The sequence below is a fragment of the Terrapene carolina genome, unplaced genomic scaffold (genome assembly GCF_002925995.2).
Source record: "Terrapene carolina triunguis isolate 2854851 unplaced genomic scaffold, T_m_triunguis-2.0 Scaffold22, whole genome shotgun sequence".
In the NCBI taxonomy this organism is placed as follows: domain Eukaryota; kingdom Metazoa; phylum Chordata; order Testudines; family Emydidae; genus Terrapene; species Terrapene triunguis.
In genome coordinates this window covers 12667911-12691411 of record NW_020664373.1, presented here as the reverse complement: position 1 = coordinate 12691411, position 23501 = coordinate 12667911, and the positions used below count along the sequence as shown (strand labels likewise).

The 23501-nt window shown below is 40.9% G+C and overlaps 1 protein-coding gene across 1 annotated transcript in view; it reads left to right on the top strand.

The window, feature by feature from the left end:
- Positions 1-23501, top strand: part of LOC112108241 (mitogen-activated protein kinase kinase kinase 15) — a 140645-nt gene that overhangs the window by 59151 nt on the left and 57993 nt on the right. Inside the window, exons 3-6 of the mRNA XM_026648303.2 lie at positions 2594-2787; positions 5207-5375; positions 9216-9322; positions 21807-21977. Coding sequence (XP_026504088.1) covers positions 2594-2787; positions 5207-5375; positions 9216-9322; positions 21807-21977 — 641 coding nt within the window. The remainder of the gene's footprint in view (positions 1-2593; positions 2788-5206; positions 5376-9215; positions 9323-21806; positions 21978-23501) is intronic.

Here is a 23501-nt window from a genome sequence, read left to right as displayed (position 1 = left end):
AGTGTAATGTGGCTGTGCATCACAAACTTATGGGGCTAAATTTTCAGCTGAAGTCCCACTGCTTGCCCCTCTAGAACTCTTCACATAAGGTAATGTGTTTAAATACAGATAGGCCTTAATTTCTGCATTAAAAATAGGTGCTTCTGCATTGTGGATGAAAATTTGTGGAAACGTGGGGTGCAAAAATCCAAGAGGAGGCAGGGGAAATGAATAAAATGGTTAAATGTTGTCCAGACAGGTGTATTGCACTATTCCACACAGGTAACTTTGAGAAACATCTCTGAAGGTTGGTTGTGAAATTTAAAGTTTTCCTTCTCCCAGCAAATAACTAGTTTTCATTCCTGTTACAAATTGTAGCCATAAGAAAATTATATGGACTATCAAAGCTGATCTTCACCTTCTCCCCCAGAACTAACAGCTCATGGATTGTTTGAAATTTAAAACCAAAATTCATACTCAAGGAGTATTATTGACCTAAAGTGTTTATCTTTAGAGGTTTGAGGGGCAGGGGCAGACTTGCTTTCTCATGAGGTCACATCGTTCCAGGCCAAAGACAGCCTTAAAAATAATAGAAAAAAGCAAAACTAATTTTTTTGCAAAAATGTACACTGAGCAACTTGACATGCTAGTTGCTTGAGTTGAGCTTGATTTAAGTAGCTAGTTTTGGGGAGGCGGGTGGTAGAAAATAAAGATAGCAGTGCGACCGATGATCACAGTGTTAAAAATGTGAATACTGTACTGTGTGATGACATTTAGTTCAAGTACAGTCACTAGGAATGTGATATTATTTTTATTAGAAATGATGGATCTTTTATAGTTCGGAATCATAATGAACTCAAATAGAGGGGCAAAAGGGTCACTGTGCCTCAGTTACGTCCTCTTTCTCTGCCTTTGGGGTAACCACATGCCTGAAATGAGGGTTCCAAATGAAAAATCTCCCCTACTAGTGACTGACTTATTGGCATGCAACAAAATCTGTTCAGCTCTCCCCTCTTGTATCAGGGCTTCTTAGTCCCTCCTTTCCAGGGCTGTGCTAGCATCCCCTCCTTCTTTCACAGCAGCTGCCAGTCTAGTGCAGGCGGCTGTCTTTCTGCCAGTCCGTGGAGCAGTCCACACAAGGTCTTTCCCAGTCTATGGCACCTCTCAGACTCAGCTGAGAGCACTGCTTTATATAGCCCTGCCTGTCAGCCACATGCTTCTTTCTAAATGCATCTGCACTGATTGCAAACAGCTGTGGCCTTTCCGTGGGGTGGGCCGGGAAGGCAGCACAAGGGTTAACCCTATTCCCTGCTGGACTGGGGGATGAGATCTGTGCAGCTGGTCACAAACGGCAACAGTTTTCCTAATTCGTTTCTCTTCAGGTCTAGTGCCTGATTCCTTCACCCTTAGTAATGTATATATTCCTCCCATACGTGAGGAGTCCCGCTGAAGTTAATTTTGCCAACACTTTTATTCTCTGCAAGTCTCACAATATTTGATAGTGTTTTTAAAGCCACAGCTCCTGGAGTCATGAATCTCAGCTCCCCTCTGGCCCCCCCCCCTTTTTTTTTTTTTTTTTTTTAAGTAAGTTTTCAGCCCTCAAGGTTGCAGGGGATACATAGGTTGCAAATATGAACCCTGAAGTCTCAGAAACCAGAAAGCAAATAGCATGTTAAATTATTACTTAAAAACTCCTGATTTTGGGGGGCCTGAGTCATAATTTTTGAATGCTTGGGGTTGGCGATACTGAGCTGGGCCTCTCGTTCTGGAATGCAGTAAGGTCTCTGGATCTTAAAATATTAAGTATGGTCCTCTTGCCCTTGTTACTTCCATCTCCCCTCCCCTCCTCTACAGAGAGCCTTCTACCTGCTTCCTCCAACAGTAGCTAATCCCTTATTCTTCTTTGACTACGGTGACTGCTTCCCAGCAACTGCTTCCTTCTGTAGTGCCTTCTCAATATGGGCCAGATCAAAAACCCAACAAAGTGTTATATACATATATGAAATGTGTCTTTTCAGTTATAAGAATGCTACTGCCAGTCCCCTTTTATTATGTTGTCATTGGACTGATCTACTGAATAACAGTGACAATATCGTGACAGCTGTCACCCTACACAATTTGTCTTACCCACATTCAGAATATTTAATTAAAAATGTCACTTAATTTTTAAGTTACCTTAGTTATTTTTATTTAGTTGTATTATTTAAATTCTAAAGTTCTGGTGACACCACCGTGACATCCTGAGGGCTGCTGCTTTTTAAACAAACAAAAATGTATACTGTACAGTAAACTTGGATGTTTTTTAAAAAAAACTGGATTTCCAATTAAGCATATATTTACATAAAGACTTAATTCTTCCCTCAAGAAAGCAACTCCTACTGAAGTCAATAGAAGCTGTGGTCCTTTTGGCATGCCTGAAAATCAGGCCCAAAGTGTCTCAAGTTCAGCATCCAAAAGTGGAGGCATGCAAAATTAGTGAACACTTGTGCAAACCTAGCTGCCCGTTATTTGCTCTTAAGGAATTAATCAAAAGATTCAGAATGAGATCACTCCATCCAATTTGAGTGTGCAGTGCTTCCATTTGCTATCTGAATGTGTTTGCTTTTCCTTCTAGGCTTCCAGTGGGAATTACTATTTTATTCCATACATTGTAACACCTGGTGCTGATTATTTTTGCTGTGAAAGTGATGCCTTGCGGAGGGCCTCTGAGTACATGCAGCCTAGTTGGGACAACATCCTGGGACCGCTCTGTGTTCCGCTGATGGACAGGTTTATTTGTCTTCTGAAGGACATTCACGTTACATCATGGTAATTTTGCCACGTTTACACTTCCTGCCCGTGGATATTTTTTCCTACTCTGCAAGGGGTTTCAGAATCCCCACCAAGGTTCAGTGTTCAGTGTGTTTAACCCGGTGTTAAAATAAATACCTTAATTTAATCTAAACTATATTTCTGTCATGAAGCTGTTGTAGTAAACTAACTATTTTGTGACAGCAGTGGATTGCATTTACTATCCAAAATATCAGTCAGCAGAGTCAGAACTGCGGACACAGCCCTTGGAAAAGAGAGGGTATAGAAAAGAAAACATAAAATATAGTGCATGGTGTTGTAATGATAGAGACATACCTCAGCTTCTTTGTAAGTCTTGAAGCCGAAGACCATCTTTTCTCAGCACCAACTAAGTGTGTGCATACAATATGGTATTAACTGTGGTCACACAGACTAGTGTCTGAGTGGAACCTTTTTAACAGTTGAATTGCATAGTAATTGTAGAATGCTGCTCTGGGCCTCAGCTGTCCCATGGTGACTCCTGTTTACGGACACATCTTGATACCCCTTTGTTTACTAGGCACTGCCCATTGTACCTCTTCTGCACTTTTCACATTCCCTTCCTCAGTCAAAATGTTGCATAATTTCTGTTTTATGCCATGTCCTCCTTCCTACTTCTGTTTCTATAGTGACAAGAAAGCTCCCATGTTACCGCATAGGTTCCATGCGCTGGGTAAAGTACGTGATCATTGTCACTTTTCAACTGTGCTTGTCATCAGGTTGTAGCACGGTCACAGGCAAACTCAGTTTGGATCCATACTCAGCATCATTTGAAACTGTGCAATGCAGCCTTAATTAAAACTCTGATCAGTACCTATCCTATGCTGCTGCTATTGTTATTTATTATTTGAATTACTGTAGCAGCTATGAGCCCTAATCATGGGCCAGGACCCCATTATGCAAGGCTGTGAACAAACATAGAACAAAAAGACGGTCTCTGCCCCCAGCGAGCTTACAGTCTATTTCAATGTTGCTGAACTGCAGCCATACTGTTGAACAGAGTTGCCTTCATTCAGCTCAGGTTTAAGTTGGTGCATTTTTGTTTGTGACAGCTGCTATGAGGCACTCAGTTCCTACAGTGTCCTTTTGATGTATTTTTGCATTAATTTAAAAGTAACTGATTGATTATAAAATTATTATTTTGCTCCTCTATTTCTGACCCTGCCATTTACAGGCGTATTAATATGAAGGAGGGGTGGTAAAGATGAGGGTAATGTGATGCAGTCAATAAAGCTTTTGTTTATGTGGTGCCTTTTACATAAACTCTCTCCTAAAAAGCTTTAACGAGTTAACTGTATAGTTATAGAGTTAGTAAGAGTGGTGGCAGAGAGATGTGAAGATATACAGTAGAGGCAAGTGACAAAAGATAAGTTTTAATGAGACACATAGTCTAAGTCACTTTTGAAAATGGGACTCGGGCTTCTAAGTCACTTAGGTGACTTAGGGTAAAATTTTCAAATCACCTATGTCCGTTCTTATTAATGCAAGAAGAACTGATTAACATAAACCTGGAAACCGTGCATGAGAACTAGGAGTGATAGTGTGCAACAAATTAGACATGAGTTTGCAGTGACAGTAAAATAAATAAAATGAAAAAGCCTTCCATCTGCCATTTCTTCAGACCCTCACTGCATTATCTCATGAGAATACCTTGCAAGTGATATATGCTGTGGATATTAGTATCACAGTATTAGTGGATATTAAGAGAGAGCTTAATTTCCTCTTCTACATTTAGGATTTAGGATCTGAGCACTTGCAACTCCTTTTGGACAAGAAAAGCAGTTATATGTGCTCAGTACCTGTCAGGATCTGGCTATTAATGACTAAGCCCTGGTCTTAGTAATTGGTCGCTACAAGTTTACGTTTCAAATAGACTGCATCTTTTTTTTTAACCTTCCTACATTGCAATATAAACTGATTTTTAGTGAAAAAAAGACATGACAGTTGTTACTGTGGCTTTTGCATGCCTCCTGTGTAATAGTATGCATTATGTTCACTAAGTGAACTACAGCTAATCAGATAATGGATGACTCTGGTTGGTTTATTTAATAAGAGCTGCTAGTCTCCATTACATACAAAGATGAGGGATTTTGTTTTATATTACTATAGTCTCTTTGTTTAGCATGACACTTTCTGCTTTCTTCAGGATAAATGTGTAGATTAATGTGTTTATTTTGAGCACTGTTCCTCTACTTTACTAGGTCTGGTAAATAATTAAAAAAATTAGACCTTGTAATTTAATAATGTCTCATATAAAATATTTCTTAAAAGTGTAAACTGAAAGGAATAGTTAACTTAAACCTCATTCTGATAAAGAAATATTAGTGCTGTTTTAATGTTGTAACCAAACCTCCATTTAGAAAATTCTAACACTTTAGCTCTGTTTTTATTTCTTTAGTGCATATTGCAAGGAAACACTGTTGAATGATATTAGAAAAGCTAGAGACAAGTATCAAGGAGATGAACTAGCAAAGGAGCTGGCCAGGATTAAGCTCCGTATGGATAATACCGAAGTCCTGACTTCTGACATTGTCATAAACCTGCTTCTTTCTTATCGAGATATCCAGGTATATTATTGATGTGAAAGTAAGGAAGATTCTCTTTTTGAGTGGGTTTTACTCTTGTTTATTGTTGTTCTTGTTTATTGCCTGTTTATTTGATAGCTTCTTGAATTTGGACCACGGTATTATTTTAGTTTCAAGTTAAATCTGGTTATATTGTGGTTTTAAAGTAGATTATTTCTTTTAATTTTTCATCTATGAAAAAAAGAAGTGTATTTGGTTTTTAATTTTTAAATCCAAACTTTAAGCCTTTGGAAACTAAGAAAAAGAATTTGTTGTGATTTCAACATTTGCTACAAGAGCCCAGGTTTACTATGTTTCAGAATTGGTATAAAAAAGAATATTGTGTGTGTTTTAAAAACCCTACTCTCCACTCCTCTCCCCCCACCCCTGAAAAAACAAACTTTTGGATTTTTTAAAAAACTGTTTTTGGTAAAACAGGGCCTCTCTTATACTTATGAACTGTCCATCTTTGTGAGTGACATTCCTTAAGACTTATTTTCACCAATCCTATAGGAATATAGGATTTGTTCTTCTGATATTAGCACTTTTGTTTCTTGTGTCCCTCCCTCAGGATACATCTACTCGGCAAATGAAGATGTGATTGCAGTGCGAATTGGCATACCCACTCTATCTTTAATCTAGCTGGCATGGGTACAATGGTAGTGAGGAAGTGGTGGCACAGGCTTCGGCACCCCAGTACAAGACCTCTGGGTTGCTGACCCATGTCAGGGTCTGTGACCCCATGATTGTTACTCACACTACCTACATTGAAGTTAGCATAGTTAGGCCTACCCACACTGCAACAATTCCTCTTCTCACGCCCCTCACCATTGTGGTGGGTGCTTTAAATTCTCATGGCAATCAACACCAGATGAGATCCCCTTCCTATGATAGGGACTGGAAACATCTGAACCTTTTTGGGAGGAAGGCGTACTCCTCGGCCACTCTTCAGTTTTAAATTACCAAGCCCTCATGGCAAAATATGATTATGTAAACTATTCAGAACTGAATGATTTTATTGAGCATATGCCCAAGCTGCATCGCGACCAATTTAAGGCCATCATTCAGGAGGGTTAGCTAGTAGCAAAGACAACTCTACAATCTGCCCTTGATACAGCTGACACTCTGGCCAGCTGCATCTTGATTGTGGTGGTGATGCAGTGTGCCTCTTGGCTCCATCTGTTGGGCTTCCTGAAGGAGGTACAGTCAACCGTTGAAGATCTTCCCTTTGAGGGCATTAAGCTCTTAGCAGAAAAGACCGATGCCTCTCTTCACACCTTGAAGGATTTTCAGGCCACTCTCCATTTGCTGGGCATCTACACGCCAGGACAGAAGAGAAAATTTAGTCTGCAGCCCATCACAAGCCGTGCACCTCCCAATACCCAGCTCAATGTTACTATGAGACCCAGAGAAAAAAAACCCTAAATTTTCAAGACCTAAACCATCTGGCCCACAATCTTCCTCATCCCAGCCATCCACATCCAAACATCCATTTTGACGTATTGGTCAAGGTGCCATTAGACCACTCCCCACAACTGCTACAACTGGCCACCACTACCCACCCATTGGCCACTGACTGGCAGTGTTCTGCGGCACCTGGGAGCGCATAATATCAGACTAATGGGTACTCTATCCATTTTGCTTTCCTGCCCCCTCCACAATACCCTTTCCCATTTTTCTTCAGGGACGCTTCTCATGAGAGTTTGCTACAACAAGAGGTAGATCATCTCCTCCAGTTAGGAACCATAGAACCAGTACCTCAACATCTTTGAGGCAAAGGGTTCTACTCTTACTTCCTAATACCCAAGAGGAAGGGAGGTTGGAGACCAAAACTAGACCTCAGAGCTCTCAACAAGTTTGTCAAGGCTCAAAAATTCACGATGGTCACTTGAGCAACTATCATTTTAGTGTTGGAACAGGGAGACTGGTTTTCAGCCCTTGACCTTCAGGACACATACTTTCATATCTCACTCCTACCAACTCACAGATGATTTCTCAGATTCATTCTGGGACAAGACCACTACCACTACAGGGTACTCCCCTTCGGGTTATCATCGGCCCCAAGAATATTTTCCAAGGTTCTCAGTGGTGACCACCCACTTATGCTCCCAAGGGGTCATGATTTACTCTTTTCTGGATGATTGCCTCCTCAGAGTCCTGTCTCTCCAAGAGCTCACCAAGTCTCCAGAGCTGCAAATCATTTGTTTTCAGAACTGGGCCCACAGATCAATGCCCAGAAATCAACCCTCACTCCAGTGCAGCGCCTGGAATTCATAGGTGTTGGCCTCGACTCGTTACAGGCCAGAGCTCTCCTACCTCAACACAGATTCCTCTCTCTGGCAACACACATAGAGACTGTTCAAAACAGCCCACAAATATCAGCCAGACACTGCCTACAGCTCTTGGGGCACATGGCAGCGGGCACAGCGGTGATACCACACACAAAGCTTCACATGCTGTGCCTTCTGATGTGTTTCAGCTCGGTTTACAGACCAAACAGGGACAGATTAGACAAAGGCCGGTCACTACCCACCAAGGTCAAAATCTTCCACAACCTCGGCTTCCTACGCCTACATGGGACTTAAACCTGGTACTGAAAGGATCAACTAGGCCTCCCTTCGAACCTATGGCCACCTGTTTGCTTATGTAGCTCTCAATGAAAACAGCATTCCTGGTAGTAATTACTTCAGCCAGGAGACTAGGGGAAATAGTGGCTCTGATGGCATATCCCCCCGCCCCCCCCCCCCCCCCCCACAATATTCTTTCGGGACAAGGTTACGCTCAGGCCACATCATTCTAAACCTCCCCGTTTCACATGAACCAATTGATTAATCTTCCAGCGTTCTATCCCAAGCCTCACCGAGACAAGAGGGAGGCTAAATTACACACGCTAGATATCAGGAGAGCCCTGGCCTTCTGCCTGGACAGGACGAAGGCCTTCAGAGACTCCCCCAGGCTTTTCCTCTCCATTGCGGAAAGATCCAAGGGCTCGGCAATATCAGCCCAAAGACTTTCCAAGATGGTCTCAAAGTGTATCGGACAATGTTACCAAGTTCACAATATGACCCCTCTAGATACTGTTCGTACATGTTCCACAAGGTCTATCTCCTCATCCCTCACCTTCTTCAAGAATGTGCCTGTCTCAGAGATCTGCAGAGTGGCGACATGGGTGTCAATCCACTCCTTTGCAGAACATTATGCGATCACTGGGGACTCTGCCTCCCATGCCATCTTCGGCTCCATAATGCTGACGTCAACCCCGAAGTCCCAACCCTGCATTGGGATACTGCTCTGGAGTCACCTACAGTGACACGTAGGGACACTACTCGAAGAAGAAGTTACTCACCTTGTGCAGTAACGATGGTTCTTTGAGATGTGTGTCACTATGGGTGCTCCTGAACCCACCCTCTGCCCCTCTCCTTCAGAGTTCTTGTCAGTGACTCTGCAATAGAGAAGGAACTGAGGGCGGTTAGCCCGCGTGTGCTGACTACCCTTGTGGCGCAGCATGAGGAGAGACAGCGCATGTGTGGGCCTCATGGACACTGCTACCGAAGTTCTCCAGTCAGCAGCACAGGGACGCAAGCATACCTACAGTGGAGCACCCATAGGGCGACGCATCTCAAAGAACCATCGTTACTGCACAAGGTGAGTAACTACTTCTTGTGCACAACTACCTCACCTGTTAATGAATGTGAGCTGTCCTTGTGCACACTGACCAGTAATTATTATTGTAACTAAATTGATTTACATTTCCAAGTGAAGAGCCTGATCCAGCTGGGAGTTTGATCAGATGATTTGGTTTAGTGATATTTTCTTTGATTGTATTTTTTTTATTGCTATCAGGACTATAATGCTATGGTAAAGCTGGTGGAAACACTGGAAATGCTGCCTACCTGCGATCTGGCTGATCAGCACAACATTAAATTTCATTATGCATTTGCATTGAATCGGTAAGGATAACTGCTAGTTTTTTTGCATTCTCTATAGCTATATATATATGCACACATTTAAAATGTATGTGCATATACTTGCATGTGTGTGTGCGTGCATATATGTGTAACATCTTTCTCACTCACACCCACACCACTCGGGATGATATTCATGAAATAAATTACTTTGTTTGCAATAACCATGTGTTAATCCATTTGTGCCAGGACATTTGAAATCTCAGAGCAGCTTTCAAACAGCCCCCATTTGGTAAAAGAATAGCCTGCCCACAAGACTGGATAAAAGACCTGATTCAAAGCCCATTGAAGTCAATGGAAAAACTCCCATTGACTATAGTGGGCTTTGGATCAGGCCCAAATTCATTAAATGTTTGAGTTCTTGCTTACTCATGTTTCCTTTTTGCTAAATTGCTATGAGTTAAAGGTGAGTTATTAAAGTAATCAGTGATCAGTGGTAGTTGAACCATACATTGTATCTCCGGTTGAGGGAAGAAAAGCCCATTTGAGCCTGCCTGCTTTCATCCACTCGACCTCTCCTGAAGCGATAAAGATAAATGTTCTGTTTTCTCCCTGTATTCCTCTAGGCTGGTCTTTCCATAGCACTTATCTACAATGGCTACTGCATTTTAAAATTATAGTAAGAAAGCTTTTAGCTTGTTTCTGTGGAAAATAGGTCTTGTCAAACAAGCCTCGTTTTGCTCTTTGATGAGATTACAGGTTTGGTTGATAATAAAGTAACTGTATAAATGTAATATACTTAGATTATTGTAAGGCATTTGACTTAGGACAGCACAACATTCTTAAAACTTTCCCAGAATGTAACCTTTTGGCTGAAATTTTCCATTTTTGGTGCCCGCCTCACTGAACTTTTATGTATGTGTGAGAGTTTCAGCAAAAGGGATTCAGGCTTTCTGAGAATGAAGCTTATCAAAACTGTCTCCCCCGCCATTAATTTTTGGTGACTTTTTGAACATCTTTATTGACTTGGGAATTTGATGTAGGAAATTGAAATTGGTCAGAGAGCTAGTCCTGGGGCCAGAAAAATACTTTTCATTGTCTCTCTGAAAATTTGTCTAGGTCTGACCAGTTATGAGCTGCGAAAAGCTGCCATTTGCACATGTGCAGTAGAGTTTATTAATTAGTCATGTTTGTTACGGTTGCGCCTTAGGGCCAACCAAGAATGAGGCTCCTTGTGTTAGGCACTGTACTAACACAGAGCAGTAGACAACCCCTGCTTAAAGTCTAAATAGACAACAGAGACACAGGGTGTAGACACAAGCAGAATGAACAGTGGGATTGCAGCAAATGTCATGTTAGTTCCACAATTTATTTTATTTATTTATTCATTTATTGTGGGTTTAGTTAGGAGAGGATGAGCTGAAGGGAAGGAAAAGGGGACATTGAAAGGAAGGAGATGGAGGGGGAAAAGGAGAGGAGGGGGAAAGGGGCATGTGTGGAGTGAATCTAAGGTGACGAGAGTGGGGGTATGTCTACACTTCAAGCTGGAGGTGTCAGTTCCAGCTTGAGGAGACTTACCCATGCTAGCTGTGATCAGATGAGTTCACTAGCTTGATACAGTGTAGCTGCAACAACATGAACAGTGAGAGGGTCTAACCACCCTGAATATGTTCCCGTTGGACACATTAGGCACATACTTCAGATGGCTAGTCACTCCCACTGCTCATACTACTGTGGCTACACTCAATCATAGCTACCACAGCTATGTCACCTCCAGCTTAAAGTGTAGACATACCTTGGGAGGGAATTGGGGGCAGGGAATTGGGGCGAGTAGCTATCAGTACAGGGCAGAGTTAGTTATTAGTTACAAATAACAACTAATCATACAAGTATGATTCACTATTATTAGTGGTATGATTAGTTATTGTATGATTAGTTCTATTAGTGCCACTAAATCTCATGCATCTTTTTGAAGATAGTGATGGAATTAGAGTTCTGTAAAAGACACATGCAAAATAATCTGCACCTGTTCTCCTCATCAACATATGCTGCTTTGAGTTACCAGTCTGCTCGAGTATGGTATTCTTATGTTCTTTTGGAAATACTTAGGAAATGTATTATGGTAAATAGTTTCCTAGAAATGAACAACTAATTTTCCAACAGTGAGAACACAAAAGTACTCTCTCCTGTTTATAGATTTTTGGTCCAATCAAAGAGTAATCTTTTTAAATAACTTCCCTTCAGCAATTTTCAAAATATATTTGCTTCTTGATGCATTGTTTTGGACTTGAAAATATTTTTAGATCAGGTCTATTCATATATCTGGTCATCCTAAAAACTTAATTGTTAACTTTTTCTACTGCTTGTGCTATTAACTTTCTGTTTTTATTATTCCTGTTCTATTGAATTTTGTTAGTATTCACAAGAATACAAAACGATAAAGTTATACCTAAGATATTGATACTTGCCTTGCAAAACAGGGTAAAGATTACCCAGAATTACAATAAAGTGCAGCAGGAATAACATGCATCATAAGTAATAACAGAATAACTGATTGTAGGAACCTGAGCATACCAAATGTCAGACACTGCTGAATCTAATAATTAATATTTCACATCAATTATACCACAATTCTAATCATAATCAGCAGACTATCTCATTCATTAATTTCCTCTTGTTCTGCTTTAATTAAGTTATTGTTGGCAGTTCATTTCATTTAGTCTTTTCAATTAGATGGTTGGGCTGTGCTACAAAGAGCTAGAGATATGGCACTCAAATGGTAGGGAATCATTTCTGGGGGCGTGGACTCTCCAAATTATGTGGAGAGAGGGCAGAGAATTGCATACACATTTATGGCACTATTCTAAATAATAGATTATGATAATTCCTCAAGTGTAGGTCCTGTGGTAGGATAGTTATCTGTCACACTGGTCTCAACTGGGGACTCAACTTTGGAGCACAGAACACGTATTATCAGGGACTCTTCTCTTTGCTTCATCTTATTTAATGTAAGGTCAGTGGCTAATAAAATTTCTAACTACTATGATGTAATTGTAAGGATGATGTATAGCTGAGGATCTGTGGAGCAGATTCCTGGGTGAGAAATAGCTGGGGTGTACAGCTTGTACTGTGGCACTTTGTCTGGGTTGGCACTGGAGTTGCCTAGACCTATTGTACACCGGACCCTTGCTAGAACGCGGGATTTGGGATCCAAGTGCAGTACCGCGTTAATGCGGGGACCGCGTTAAAATAAATTGCAATTAAAGTAATTAAATTTGAGATCCATGGCCGCGACCGCGTTATTTGCGAATTCACGCTATATAGACGCGCGTTCTAGCGAGGGTCCGGTGTATTATGTGACTATGTGGGCATGGCTTCATGGCTGACTCAGGATTTCATGACAATCATGGGTCTGTCCCAAGTGATTTCAGGTTCTAGGAATAGAAGTAGGTATGCTCTGAACCTTAGTATAGTTTTGTGTTTAAGGAGGGTGAAGATTATATTTTGTAATACTCCTGGTGTTTGAGCTCAGGGCTCACCTTTAAAGAAATAATGTCCTCTGCCTCATTGGGGATAGTCTGCCAAAACAGAAATCCATTTGGATTTCATATTTCTCTAAGGGAGAATGCCCAGCATTCAATGGTTGTAAAGTGAATCTGTCGTAGTCTGGTATGATGATACAACCACATTTTGTTCTCTGCCATCAATACAGTGGTTCCTAAGCAATCCTCCCATTGTATGTTCTCATGAGTCATGAGTCTGCCTCAGATTGAAATTGTTTGCAGAAATTGACCCAAAATGGTTGTCATTTCAGAGAACAAGTTTAGGAAAAATTTGTTTCTTTTGACCAGGTTAAAAAAAATTCTGTTAAGCTTTTCTTTGAAAAGCTCTAGGACTTCCATGCCTTGGAGCCAGGGACTTGAAATTTGGTAGGGGGCCTTTGTATCAGGAAATTCCACTCACATTTGGCCAATTTATAAGCTTTAGAAAAATTGCAGTATGCACATGCTTAGTGGAGACTTCTTAGGTTTTAGCAGCTGAATTTCCCAGAACTCCATCAACTCTGGACATGCCATAGCCTGGGGCTGAGCAGGACTTTCCCTGCAATTGCAGGTCTTTGTGTCTGCAGGCTGTGCTGAGCCTGGGCACTGGACACTGGATACTGTCTCTCCTGTGCTGTCAGTGCAGTGCAGAGGGGGAAAGAGCTGAACCTGCTAGGGGGGGAGTAGATTGAGCAAGGTTGATAGAAAACTCGGACTGAAAGCTGAAGCTGTCAAAGGAAACAGGGAAACTGGGGAACTGGTCTACACGGAAAAGTGACGTCAGCCCAGTTACGCCACTCAGGGATGGGCAAAATCCACACCCCAGAGCTATCTCGTTAATTTGATCTAATGCACAGTGTAGACAGCGCTAGGTCAATGGAAGAATTCTTCTCTCAACTGAGCGACTGTCTCTTGGGGAGGTGGAATAACTACAGCAACAGAAGAACCCCTCCTGTCGCTGTAGTGAGTATTTACACCAAAGTGCTACAATGGTGCAGCTGCAGGTGTGCTGCTGTAGTGTTTTATATGTAGACATAGCCTAGACTGGGCTGGAGGAGTGACTGGGGCTGTGAGCAGGCAGACCAGGACTGGCTGGACAAGGAAACTGGGACTGGGAACTGAGAGGAGGGGGAACTGATATCAGATTGGGTTGGGGGGAGGAGGAGAATGGGACTGGGTGGGTAAGGATACTGGGACTGAGAATCAGTGGGGCCAGGGATAGGAGATGAGAGTGGAAGGGAGACAGATTTGATGAGGAGACAAGTGTGGGCATAGAACTGGGCCTGGCTGAGTAAAGAGAATGCAACAGAGAGCCGGAGGGGGATGGGGACACTGAGATTGGCTGAGAAACCCAGGAAGGGAGACTGTGATAGGGAATTTGGGTGAGGGTTGGGTAGGGAGGGGGTTGTCTAGAGGCTAAGGTAGAGCTTTAACTTGCCTGTAATTAGATAGCTTAATGCTAGGAGAATAATTTAAATGGCACATTAGTTTGGCTCTTTGTTGTTTTACTTACTGCAGTAGTTTGTCTGAATATTAATAAAGTCTAAATTTTCACTATCAGCTAGAATGTTAACGTTATGGCTGTCCATAGGTGATTTAGAGTTTAGTCACATCAACTAAAAAATGATTTAATTAATATTTTGAAAAGGTCCTTGTAGACTAAACCAGGACAGTCCAAATATTGCTCAAGTGATGGCTGCATTGGCCACTTTCACAGCACCTAAGGGCTACATCTGATTTTTTCATAAAACAGAGCAGACTATAGCTACCTTAAAGCCCAATTCAATCCTCGCATAAGGCCTAAGGTGCAGATATTACAGCTCATGCTATTCAACATTCTGGTGTGTGTGATTTCTTTTTAGCCCTCAGCCAGTTCCATCTTGACTCATATTAAAGATGAGGGAGAATGCAATCATCACTGGTTATTAACAATGAACTAGCATACAAAGAACAAGCTATTAGCAAGTGATGGGAATAACATGCTGCAAGGGATTCATTAGTAAATAACTAGTTATTACTGGTAATGAAAGCCATAGGAAATTATTCTCCTTGAAAAGGAATAAGTGTTTTAAAATGTAGTTCTGTAAAAATGGCATCATGGGGGTATGCGGTTTATTATATGTCAGTGATTTGCATCTGACATTTCAGAATTTCAAGAAAAAATGTTTTTTCCTAACTAGAGCCCTGCAAGTTCAACCTACAATCTGAAAGTCAAGCTGAGTTCTCATCACCTTGTGCGTTATCACCAGTATTAAAGGGTCTGCAGGCCAAATTATGCCCTTATTGACACATATATAACCCCATTAGCCTTCAGTGGGATCAGTATTGTGTTTTTAATGAAAAAGTATGTGGAATACCACTAAATTATCTGCTGTAAATTATTCTAGGCCTATTTCTTGCTGTAGATTTTAATATACTTAGTTATACTTTGGATTATCCATCTGTATTTATAAACTGTGCAAATCTGATATGGAGTAACTGAGATGCAATAAATATTGTAATGCTCTGATGCCATTTTTTCAGCAGTCATTATCAGACCTCATCCTCATTTTAAGACTGCTTTGATATGCATATTGATTATTTTTTTAGTGCAAGTAAGTGTTCTAGAATGTATACAGTAAACAGTAAGTGCTGCTTTTGAATGCCAATTACTTTATGAATGGTTGTATTTATGTTTATTATGGATTAAACTGCCTCATGTTCTCATTACTCTGCAATATGACACTGAGGTCATATTTATAATGATAACATGCATAGTAGACTGTTTAACAGCTGTTTGAAGCCTGAAATAATCAGTCAGAACAAAATACTGGCTTGAATGGATGCCATGAAAACCTGGTCAACCTAACTGCCAGCCCTGATCTGTGGGGGGGAAAAAATCTGTTGCCTCCTTCCACTGATATTCAGTATGTCTTGTCTAACAACCCAAATGGTAGGTAGTAATTCCAGTCTGGTGAGGATAGCAAAGATGGAGAAAATATTTTATGTCCTGTGTGAGCAGACAAATAGAGACAAGATGAAATTAAAGAGAAAGGAAACCAAAGGGGCCCCCCCATGAGCAACTTTTCTTTTGGTTGAATTAGGGCCCTTCTATAATCCAGTCTCTCTTCCAGAATACACAGTATTCTATCTACCTGCCTAATCATGGTGCAAAGCAGGGCTTTGGAGCTGTGCTCCGGCTCCGCTCCAGCTTCAGGCAATAACCTGCAGCTCCACTGCTCCGGAGCTGCTCCACGCTCCAGCTTCGGGCTCCACTCCAAAGCCCTGGTGCAAACAGGAGGCATACAGGGCAAAATATCAATAAAGGTCCAGACCAAAACTGATAACATCATTGTTGTTTACAAAGTGGCAAATGCTTCCACTGGCCTAATCCCAGACAGCCAAATCCTGGCCCCACTGAAGTTAATGACAAGACTCCTGTTTACTTCAGTGGGGTAAGAATGTGGCTCACGGTATGTAGCTCTGACTTGTCAATCATGCTAGTGTTCCAAGGGGGATGAAACCAGACTGGAAATGATCAAGGAGGCTGTTTTTGGAGATATGGTGAGAGTGATGACAGCACAGTTACTGGAAATGAAGACTACAGGGAAGGTTTTATGTGAAGAGTGACGCCTTAAGGGCATAAAAGAAAAATAGTAGTGTATGCTTAGTGGTTTGCTTGTTGCTGTGATGCAAAGGACAGGGTGGTAGATGAGAGGGATTGGGCGTGAAGATGATACCTTGGGTGGGTTTTGAGCGGCTGGGAAAGGAGAATTGAGGGGGTAAAGTTGTAAGAGGATCATATTCTTGTGGATGCTGATTATCCTTAATGGAAAAAAAGCAGCAAATTACTTGTAAGTTTAGAGGAATGCCATTAGCAATTATGAGTATGTAAGATGAGCTCTTAATATTCCACATCCATTAATCATCAAAAACCAAAAAGGTGTAGCAGATTATTTGACATGCATAGGTGGTGAGAGAGAAAATGAATGCATTCCTGTGCATCACTGAGACTTATCCCTGCCGGCTGTATTTGTTCTCCCATGGAAACAAGAAAGCATACCTCAGTAGTACATAAAGTACCTATGGGTTTCTAAATCCAGGCAAAAATTCCTCTAATCAGAGTTGCCAAGTTACAAAACAGTACTGTGTATTTGGGGGAGAAAATCCTTTCATTACTTAGTGATTGAAAGTTTTCAAAACTTATCCTGTCTTTTTAAAGAAGTCCTATTGATTCAGCAGTTTATAGGTATGTATTTGACAGATCATTTGATGTGGTAAATAGGAACCATTCATCCCTGCATTCCCTCTTGCTGTGACTGCTGGAGCTAGAGTTGAAGCTGCCCATAAGTCCCTAGCTGGAGTTATTGTGCTCTGGCTACCTCCCACTGGCATGTGGCCCTTGAGAATTGTTGCAAGTAAAAGTTGTTCCCAGTCTGGTCTAACCTCTGCCATGGCTGGAGTGGGGCAGGATGGTATGGTTGACTGTCTATTATGATAGTGGTGCATAAGGAAGGTCAGCTGTACTGTATGCTGGCTTTTCTGTAAGCTAGATCATTTAATTGATAAGCGACTGGCATATGGATGTCCTGACACATGTTGCTTGCAATGCTCTTACTCAAAACATGATTGTGGAGATGAAAAAATCAGTTACCAGCAAACACTTATGTACCTGCTTAGCTGTACGGCCCATTGACTTCAGTAGTCCTGTTTGTGTACATAAAGTTATGCCCAAATGCAAGTGTTTGCAGGATGAAGGCCTGAATGATAGCGATCAACACACATGTACATTTGCTGACCCATTCCTGCAGACTGGCCAAGATAGTTCATTTAGTTTTACACTCAGAGGATTGCAAAGTTTTTGTTTGATGTTTATGTGATAGAAATTTTTATGAAATCAACATTAATGTCTAAAATAGCCTTATTTGTTTCTGTATTAGTACAAGCAGGAAAACATTTAAAAAAAAATACTGTGGTCTGGTTTTCTGCTAAAAACTTTCTTTGTAGTTATGGGAATGATCTTCATCACCTTGAGCTGTGATTGCTGATAGAAAAACCCCACTCAATGCAACTTGTTTTATATGCATTATTTTAAATGATCAGGAATAAATCTTACCTTTTACTGCACTGTTACACAAGAGGGTAGAAGATAGGGAGCAGTGGCTGTTATCCTAATTCAAACAGCCAAGAGTATGGTATCTAGTATCAGGGGGTAGCCGTCTTAGTCTGTATCTACAAAAACAACAAGGAGTCTGGTGGCACCTTAAAGACTAACAGATTTATTTGGGCATAAGCTTTCGTGGGTAAAAACCTCACTTCTTCAGATGCATAGAGTGAAAGTTACAGATGCAGGCATTATATACTGACACATGGAGAGCAGGGAGTTACTTCGCAAGTGGAGAACCAGTTGTTGACAGGGCCAATTCAATCAGGGTGGATGTAGTCCACTCCCAGTAATAGATGAGGAGGTGTCAATTCCAGGAGAGGAAAAGCTGCTTCTGTAATGAGCCAGCCACTCCCAGTCCCTATTCAAGCCCAGATTAATGGTGAATTTAACACTGCCTGCATCTGTAACTTTCACTCTATGCATCTGAAGAAGTGAGGTTTTTACCCACGAAAGCTTATGCCCAAGAGTATGGTAGGAAGTACACTTGATTAACATGCATGAACTTGATCCATTGAAAAAGAGGACTATTTAGTCCCCAAATTAACTAGCACTAGGCAGAGGACATGCTTATCTTGGTCAATTCATCCTCACTGAGCTGACTTACTCAGACCAGGAAAATATTTCATGCTTTCTGTTAGCTCTGCTGGGACATTATAGCGTAATGTACTTTAACTCTGCCGCTCTTCCCTCTGCTGTCAGGACTCTGAATGAAAAACACGTTAATACAATTGATGCTGGGGCAAGGACAATGTTAAACAGAATTACCATTTAAAAAAACAAAAACAAATTAAGCTGATTCAGTTGCTCTATTGACAGCACCGGAGTCTGAAATATATGTTTAGACTTTGTCAGGCATTTGGATGCCATAGTGATGAACATGAAATAAATAGGAGTCCTCTATCTAAGGAGTGTCATGCCAAGTGTCAGACGTTATCCCACCTGCGTACCTCCAGGCTGAGTTGGAGAAGCAACTTGTAGGCCTTAAGAGAGTGGTTCAGTTTTCCATCCCATTCGTACCTTGGCTTCTCAGTTGAGATTGCCTTACAGGGTGATAGTTTATTCCCAAGACTGGTGGTAACGTAGATGCTTACCCCATAGAAACTGGACTCATTTCACATAGGCCACAAACAACTATCCTATGGTAATAACTTTGTCACTACTGACTTTGCACCTAGTGTACACTGGGCACATACTGGGATTTAATATCTCTTTAAGTGCCTAAATGAGCAATTAGGTGCCAAAATCAGATGTTCAGGTGATTAACTATGGGCATCCAAGTTTGAAAATTTGGTCTAGGTGAATATAGTTAAGATGAGTTGCTAGATGTCATGCTTGATAATGTCTCATATTAATTTAAATCCACAATTAATTGATCTAAAAAAGATTTAAATGCACTGTTCTAAATTCCATTACAAGTCCCTTCCCTCCCCTACAAGGGAACTGAATAATTCATAGGATTCTTAATGAGATGTGGAGGCTTTTGCCCATTAGAATCTGGAGTACATATTGCATTAATATTGATATTATTTATATTGAGCCTGATCCTTTGAAGACAAAGGGAGTCTTTCTGTTGAGTCGAATGGGCATTGGATCAAGCCCATGGTGCCCAAAAAGTGTTCAGAATTAGGTAGTGACAGAAAACTATTACGAGTTGTTCATTAGCCTATCCCAGGGATCGGCAACCTTTGGCACGCAGCTCACCAGGGTAAGCCCCCTGGCGGGCTGGGCCAGTTTGTTTACCTGCCGCGTCCGCAGGTTCGGCCGATCACGGCTCCCACTGGCCGCGGTTCACTGCTCCAGGCCAATGGGGGTGGCGGGAAGCGGCGGATAGCACATCCCTCAGACTACACCGCTTCCCACAGCCCCCATTGGCCTGGAGCGACGAACTGCAGCCAGTGGGAGCCGCGATCGGCCAAACCTGCGGACGCGGCAGTTAAACAAACCAGCCCGGCCCGCCAGGGGGCTTACCCTGGCGAGCCGTGTGCCAAAGGTTGCCGATCCCTAGTCTATCCTAAGCAAAACTATCCTTGTGTCATACTATGTATTATATTATAGATGGCTTTTTCTTTAAATTTGTGCTTTTGCACAGACAATTTATAAACGTGGCTTAATGGTACTAACGTACACCAGGTATCTGAAAGTACTGTAAATTATATGCTGGTTGTATGATGCCTTTAAAAGCAAATGTAGTAGACATTATTGTGTCAGCAATGTCTTAAACACATCCCTAAATTGCAATATGTGCTAATTATTGGACCTCAAAGGAACCTGTTTTAAGGCCAAATATTGACCTTGGCTATGCATGCACAAGTTTCATTGTACTTATGTAAAAAGGGTAGAATTTGGCCAACATTCCTTAGAGAATCTGATTAATGTAGAACAGGTTTAGTGAGAGAATTTGACACAGAGGACATTGGACTTGTTCTTTCCTCTTTTTAATTTGTTACCTCTATAAAGTTCCAAGAAGTCCTTTAACTTTCATTTGGATCTCATTAGAAGTGGTCAGGAAGAACTTTAATTCAGAATTTAATCTGAAGAAACAATGCACTCTTTTAAAACTCTCTGGTACTTGCTACTGTACAATTTACATAATGCCTCTGGCATCACAGGCAGTACAAAATGTAGAGAACTAGTTAGAAATCTGTATAGCCATAATACACTTTTATCCTGCACTTCTCACGCATAGAACATGTTTTGCTGTAGGTATGTTCTATAGGCCCTGGTCTATCTGCTGGTTGCCCAAGGAACTGAGCAGCTATACCAGAGATTAAATCCTTTCAGTGGAAAACAATTCTAAAATTACCAGAAGCAGCTATCTGCCCTTGGCATTGCTGACAAAGCAAGCATAGACGTTCTTAAGCATAAGTTTGTTTCTGTATACCTAGATACTAGGGATCAGGAAACCATAAGCAGATCTGAAAATGGGTTGGTAAATAGTTTGAATCCTAGTTATTAGCAAAATGCTGGTAAGTGGATTTTAAGCTCTAAAACCATGCTTGCTTTTCACTTGCAAATGCATTTTTTTCTGTTCACACTGATGTGCCTTTTTGATGTAAATAGTGAGAGTGAGTTTTAAATTTATTGAAAATTACAAAGTTATCTAGGTTTATTTAGCCAGGAATTTTGAAGTTATGTTAACAAAAATGTTAAGAATATATAATATTTTACTAGCTTGATTTTTGTGATGACTATGAATGTTACATGTTTTTAATTAGAAGCTCATTACAGCTGTTAATTTTTAGATCTTTTACACTTTTTATTTCTTACCTCCACAGATTAATCAAGGAATAAAATACTATTTCCCTCAATATCCGTTTCCCCAAAGGCTTTCCCCAACAGCTTCATGTTGATCTCTCTTGTCTTACTGGACAAAGAGAGATCAACCTGGCTTTCCCCCACAGCCAGTCAATATCACCACAGGACTGGCTGGTGGTGGTCACTTCCGAATTATGGGTCCATGCCTGTAAACACTATTAGGCATAGTGCAGTGAGTAGTCCCATTGACTACCATGGGAATATGACTGTTACCCTATAGCAAGTGTTGTGGGGACTGAGCCTCATGTAAAGTGCTTGTTTCCCCTTCACAGCATGCCCAACACCTGTTCATGGATGGAAGAACCAGGTGAGAGATGGAGAATCTTTAATATACCTGGATAGTCTGAACGTTATTCAGTTCTTAGATTTAACAAGTAGTTCCCCTATGACAGTAGAGTTTTATTTCTTCCAACCAATACACAATTACATTTCAGTGGAATGATAGCAAAAACTAAATCTACTGTGCATCTCAAACTTGCTGTTTTGGATTTGAACTCATTCGTGTCATTTTCTGCATTGATTTTAGAAGGAACAATACAGGCGACAGAGGGAAGGCATTACAAGTGATGCTTCAAGTCCTGCAGACGTGTGATCACCCTGCTCCAGATATGTTCTGCCTGTGTGGGAGAATCTACAAGGACATATTCCTTGATTCTGACTGTAAAGATACCAGTAGCCGAGACATTGCCATTGAATGGTAACAGAAAAAGCAAACCCATTTAACATCATTTTCAAAGTTTTACATCTGGCTTTGAAAAAACAGCAGAATTTATCTAAACAAGACTGTGCCAAATGATAAGCCTAAACTCCAAGGTCTTTACTTCCTCACAGTCTTTATTTAAGCAAACTCCTACTGAAGTAAAATTTGCACTTGGTTTAGTTAGAATTGAGAAAACTTTGAGTAAGGATCTCCATTTTGGCCAACTGTATCTTAGTGGGGTTTTTGTTGTTGTTGTTGTTTTTTTTTAAGGCAAACAAATTCCTGGTCTCTCACTTTTCTCTATGTATTGGTATGGGTTGGGAATGCTGCACAAACAGCGAATTCAGGGTGCAGAGACACCACAGAAGACCTAGCACTATTTACATCTCACTTAAACCCCACTTTGAGGGTTTAAGTGAGATGCAGGTAGCGTATAGGCCTCATGCTGGTCTTCTGCACAGGGAGGAATTCTATCCTCAGTCCCATGGGGGGTGCTGAGAAAGGAGATGTCTCATGTTGCTCAATAGCAAGTTGTCCAGTGAGTTTAAGGAGCTGCATTGATAAACTCCATTTAATGCAGTCACGCTGCATACATGTGTATACACAGATATATATATATGTAAGCCGAATATTATACAGTAATTATTCAAACGTCTGCTGATTACAGTAATGTTTATGGTGTATTTTCTGGATCGTTACTCTAAAATACTATATTTTTTTTCAAAAGGGATGTCTAAAGCAAGAGAAATATTACAATGTGTGCAGGGAATAATGAACCCCCAGGATGTAAATGGGTCTCTCCTGAAATTAAATAAATGCATAAAAACAGTTGGCTCTAGATAATTTAGCCAAGTTCATGGGAGTTTTGCTACTAAGGAACAGGATTTGGGGCATAGAGACTTAAAGTAATAGAACATGTGTAACTCTCAGCCCTTTATGTAAAATTCTCACTAAGAAAGAACATCTTGCTGCATTTTCCTTGATATTCCTATATCACCAATGGAATAAAATGACATTCTGTTGTATTAAATGTTAATTTTTTTAAATAACTAACTCAGATTTTCCTTCCTCCAAATCATGCAAATTGATGGGACACAAAATTGTATGCAGGTCCTCTGCTCTCCTCTCCTCTCCTCTCTTCTTTGACGACAGGTTAAATCAGTGGCTCTCAACCTTTCCAGACGACTGTACCCCTTTCAGGAGTCTGATTTGTCTCGTGTACCCTCAAGTGTCACTTCACTTAAAAACTACTTGCTTACAAAATCAGACATAAAAACACAAAAGTGTGACAGCACCCTATTACTGAAAAATTGCTTACTTTCTCATTTTTACTATATAATTATAAAATAAATCAATTGGAATATAAATTTTGTACTTACATTTCAGTGTATAATATATAGAGCAGTATAAGCAAGTCATTGTCTGTATGAAACTTTAGTTTGTACTGACTTTGTTGGTGTGTTTTATGTAGCTTGTTGTAAAACAAGGCAACTATTTAGATGAGTTGATGTAACCCCTGGA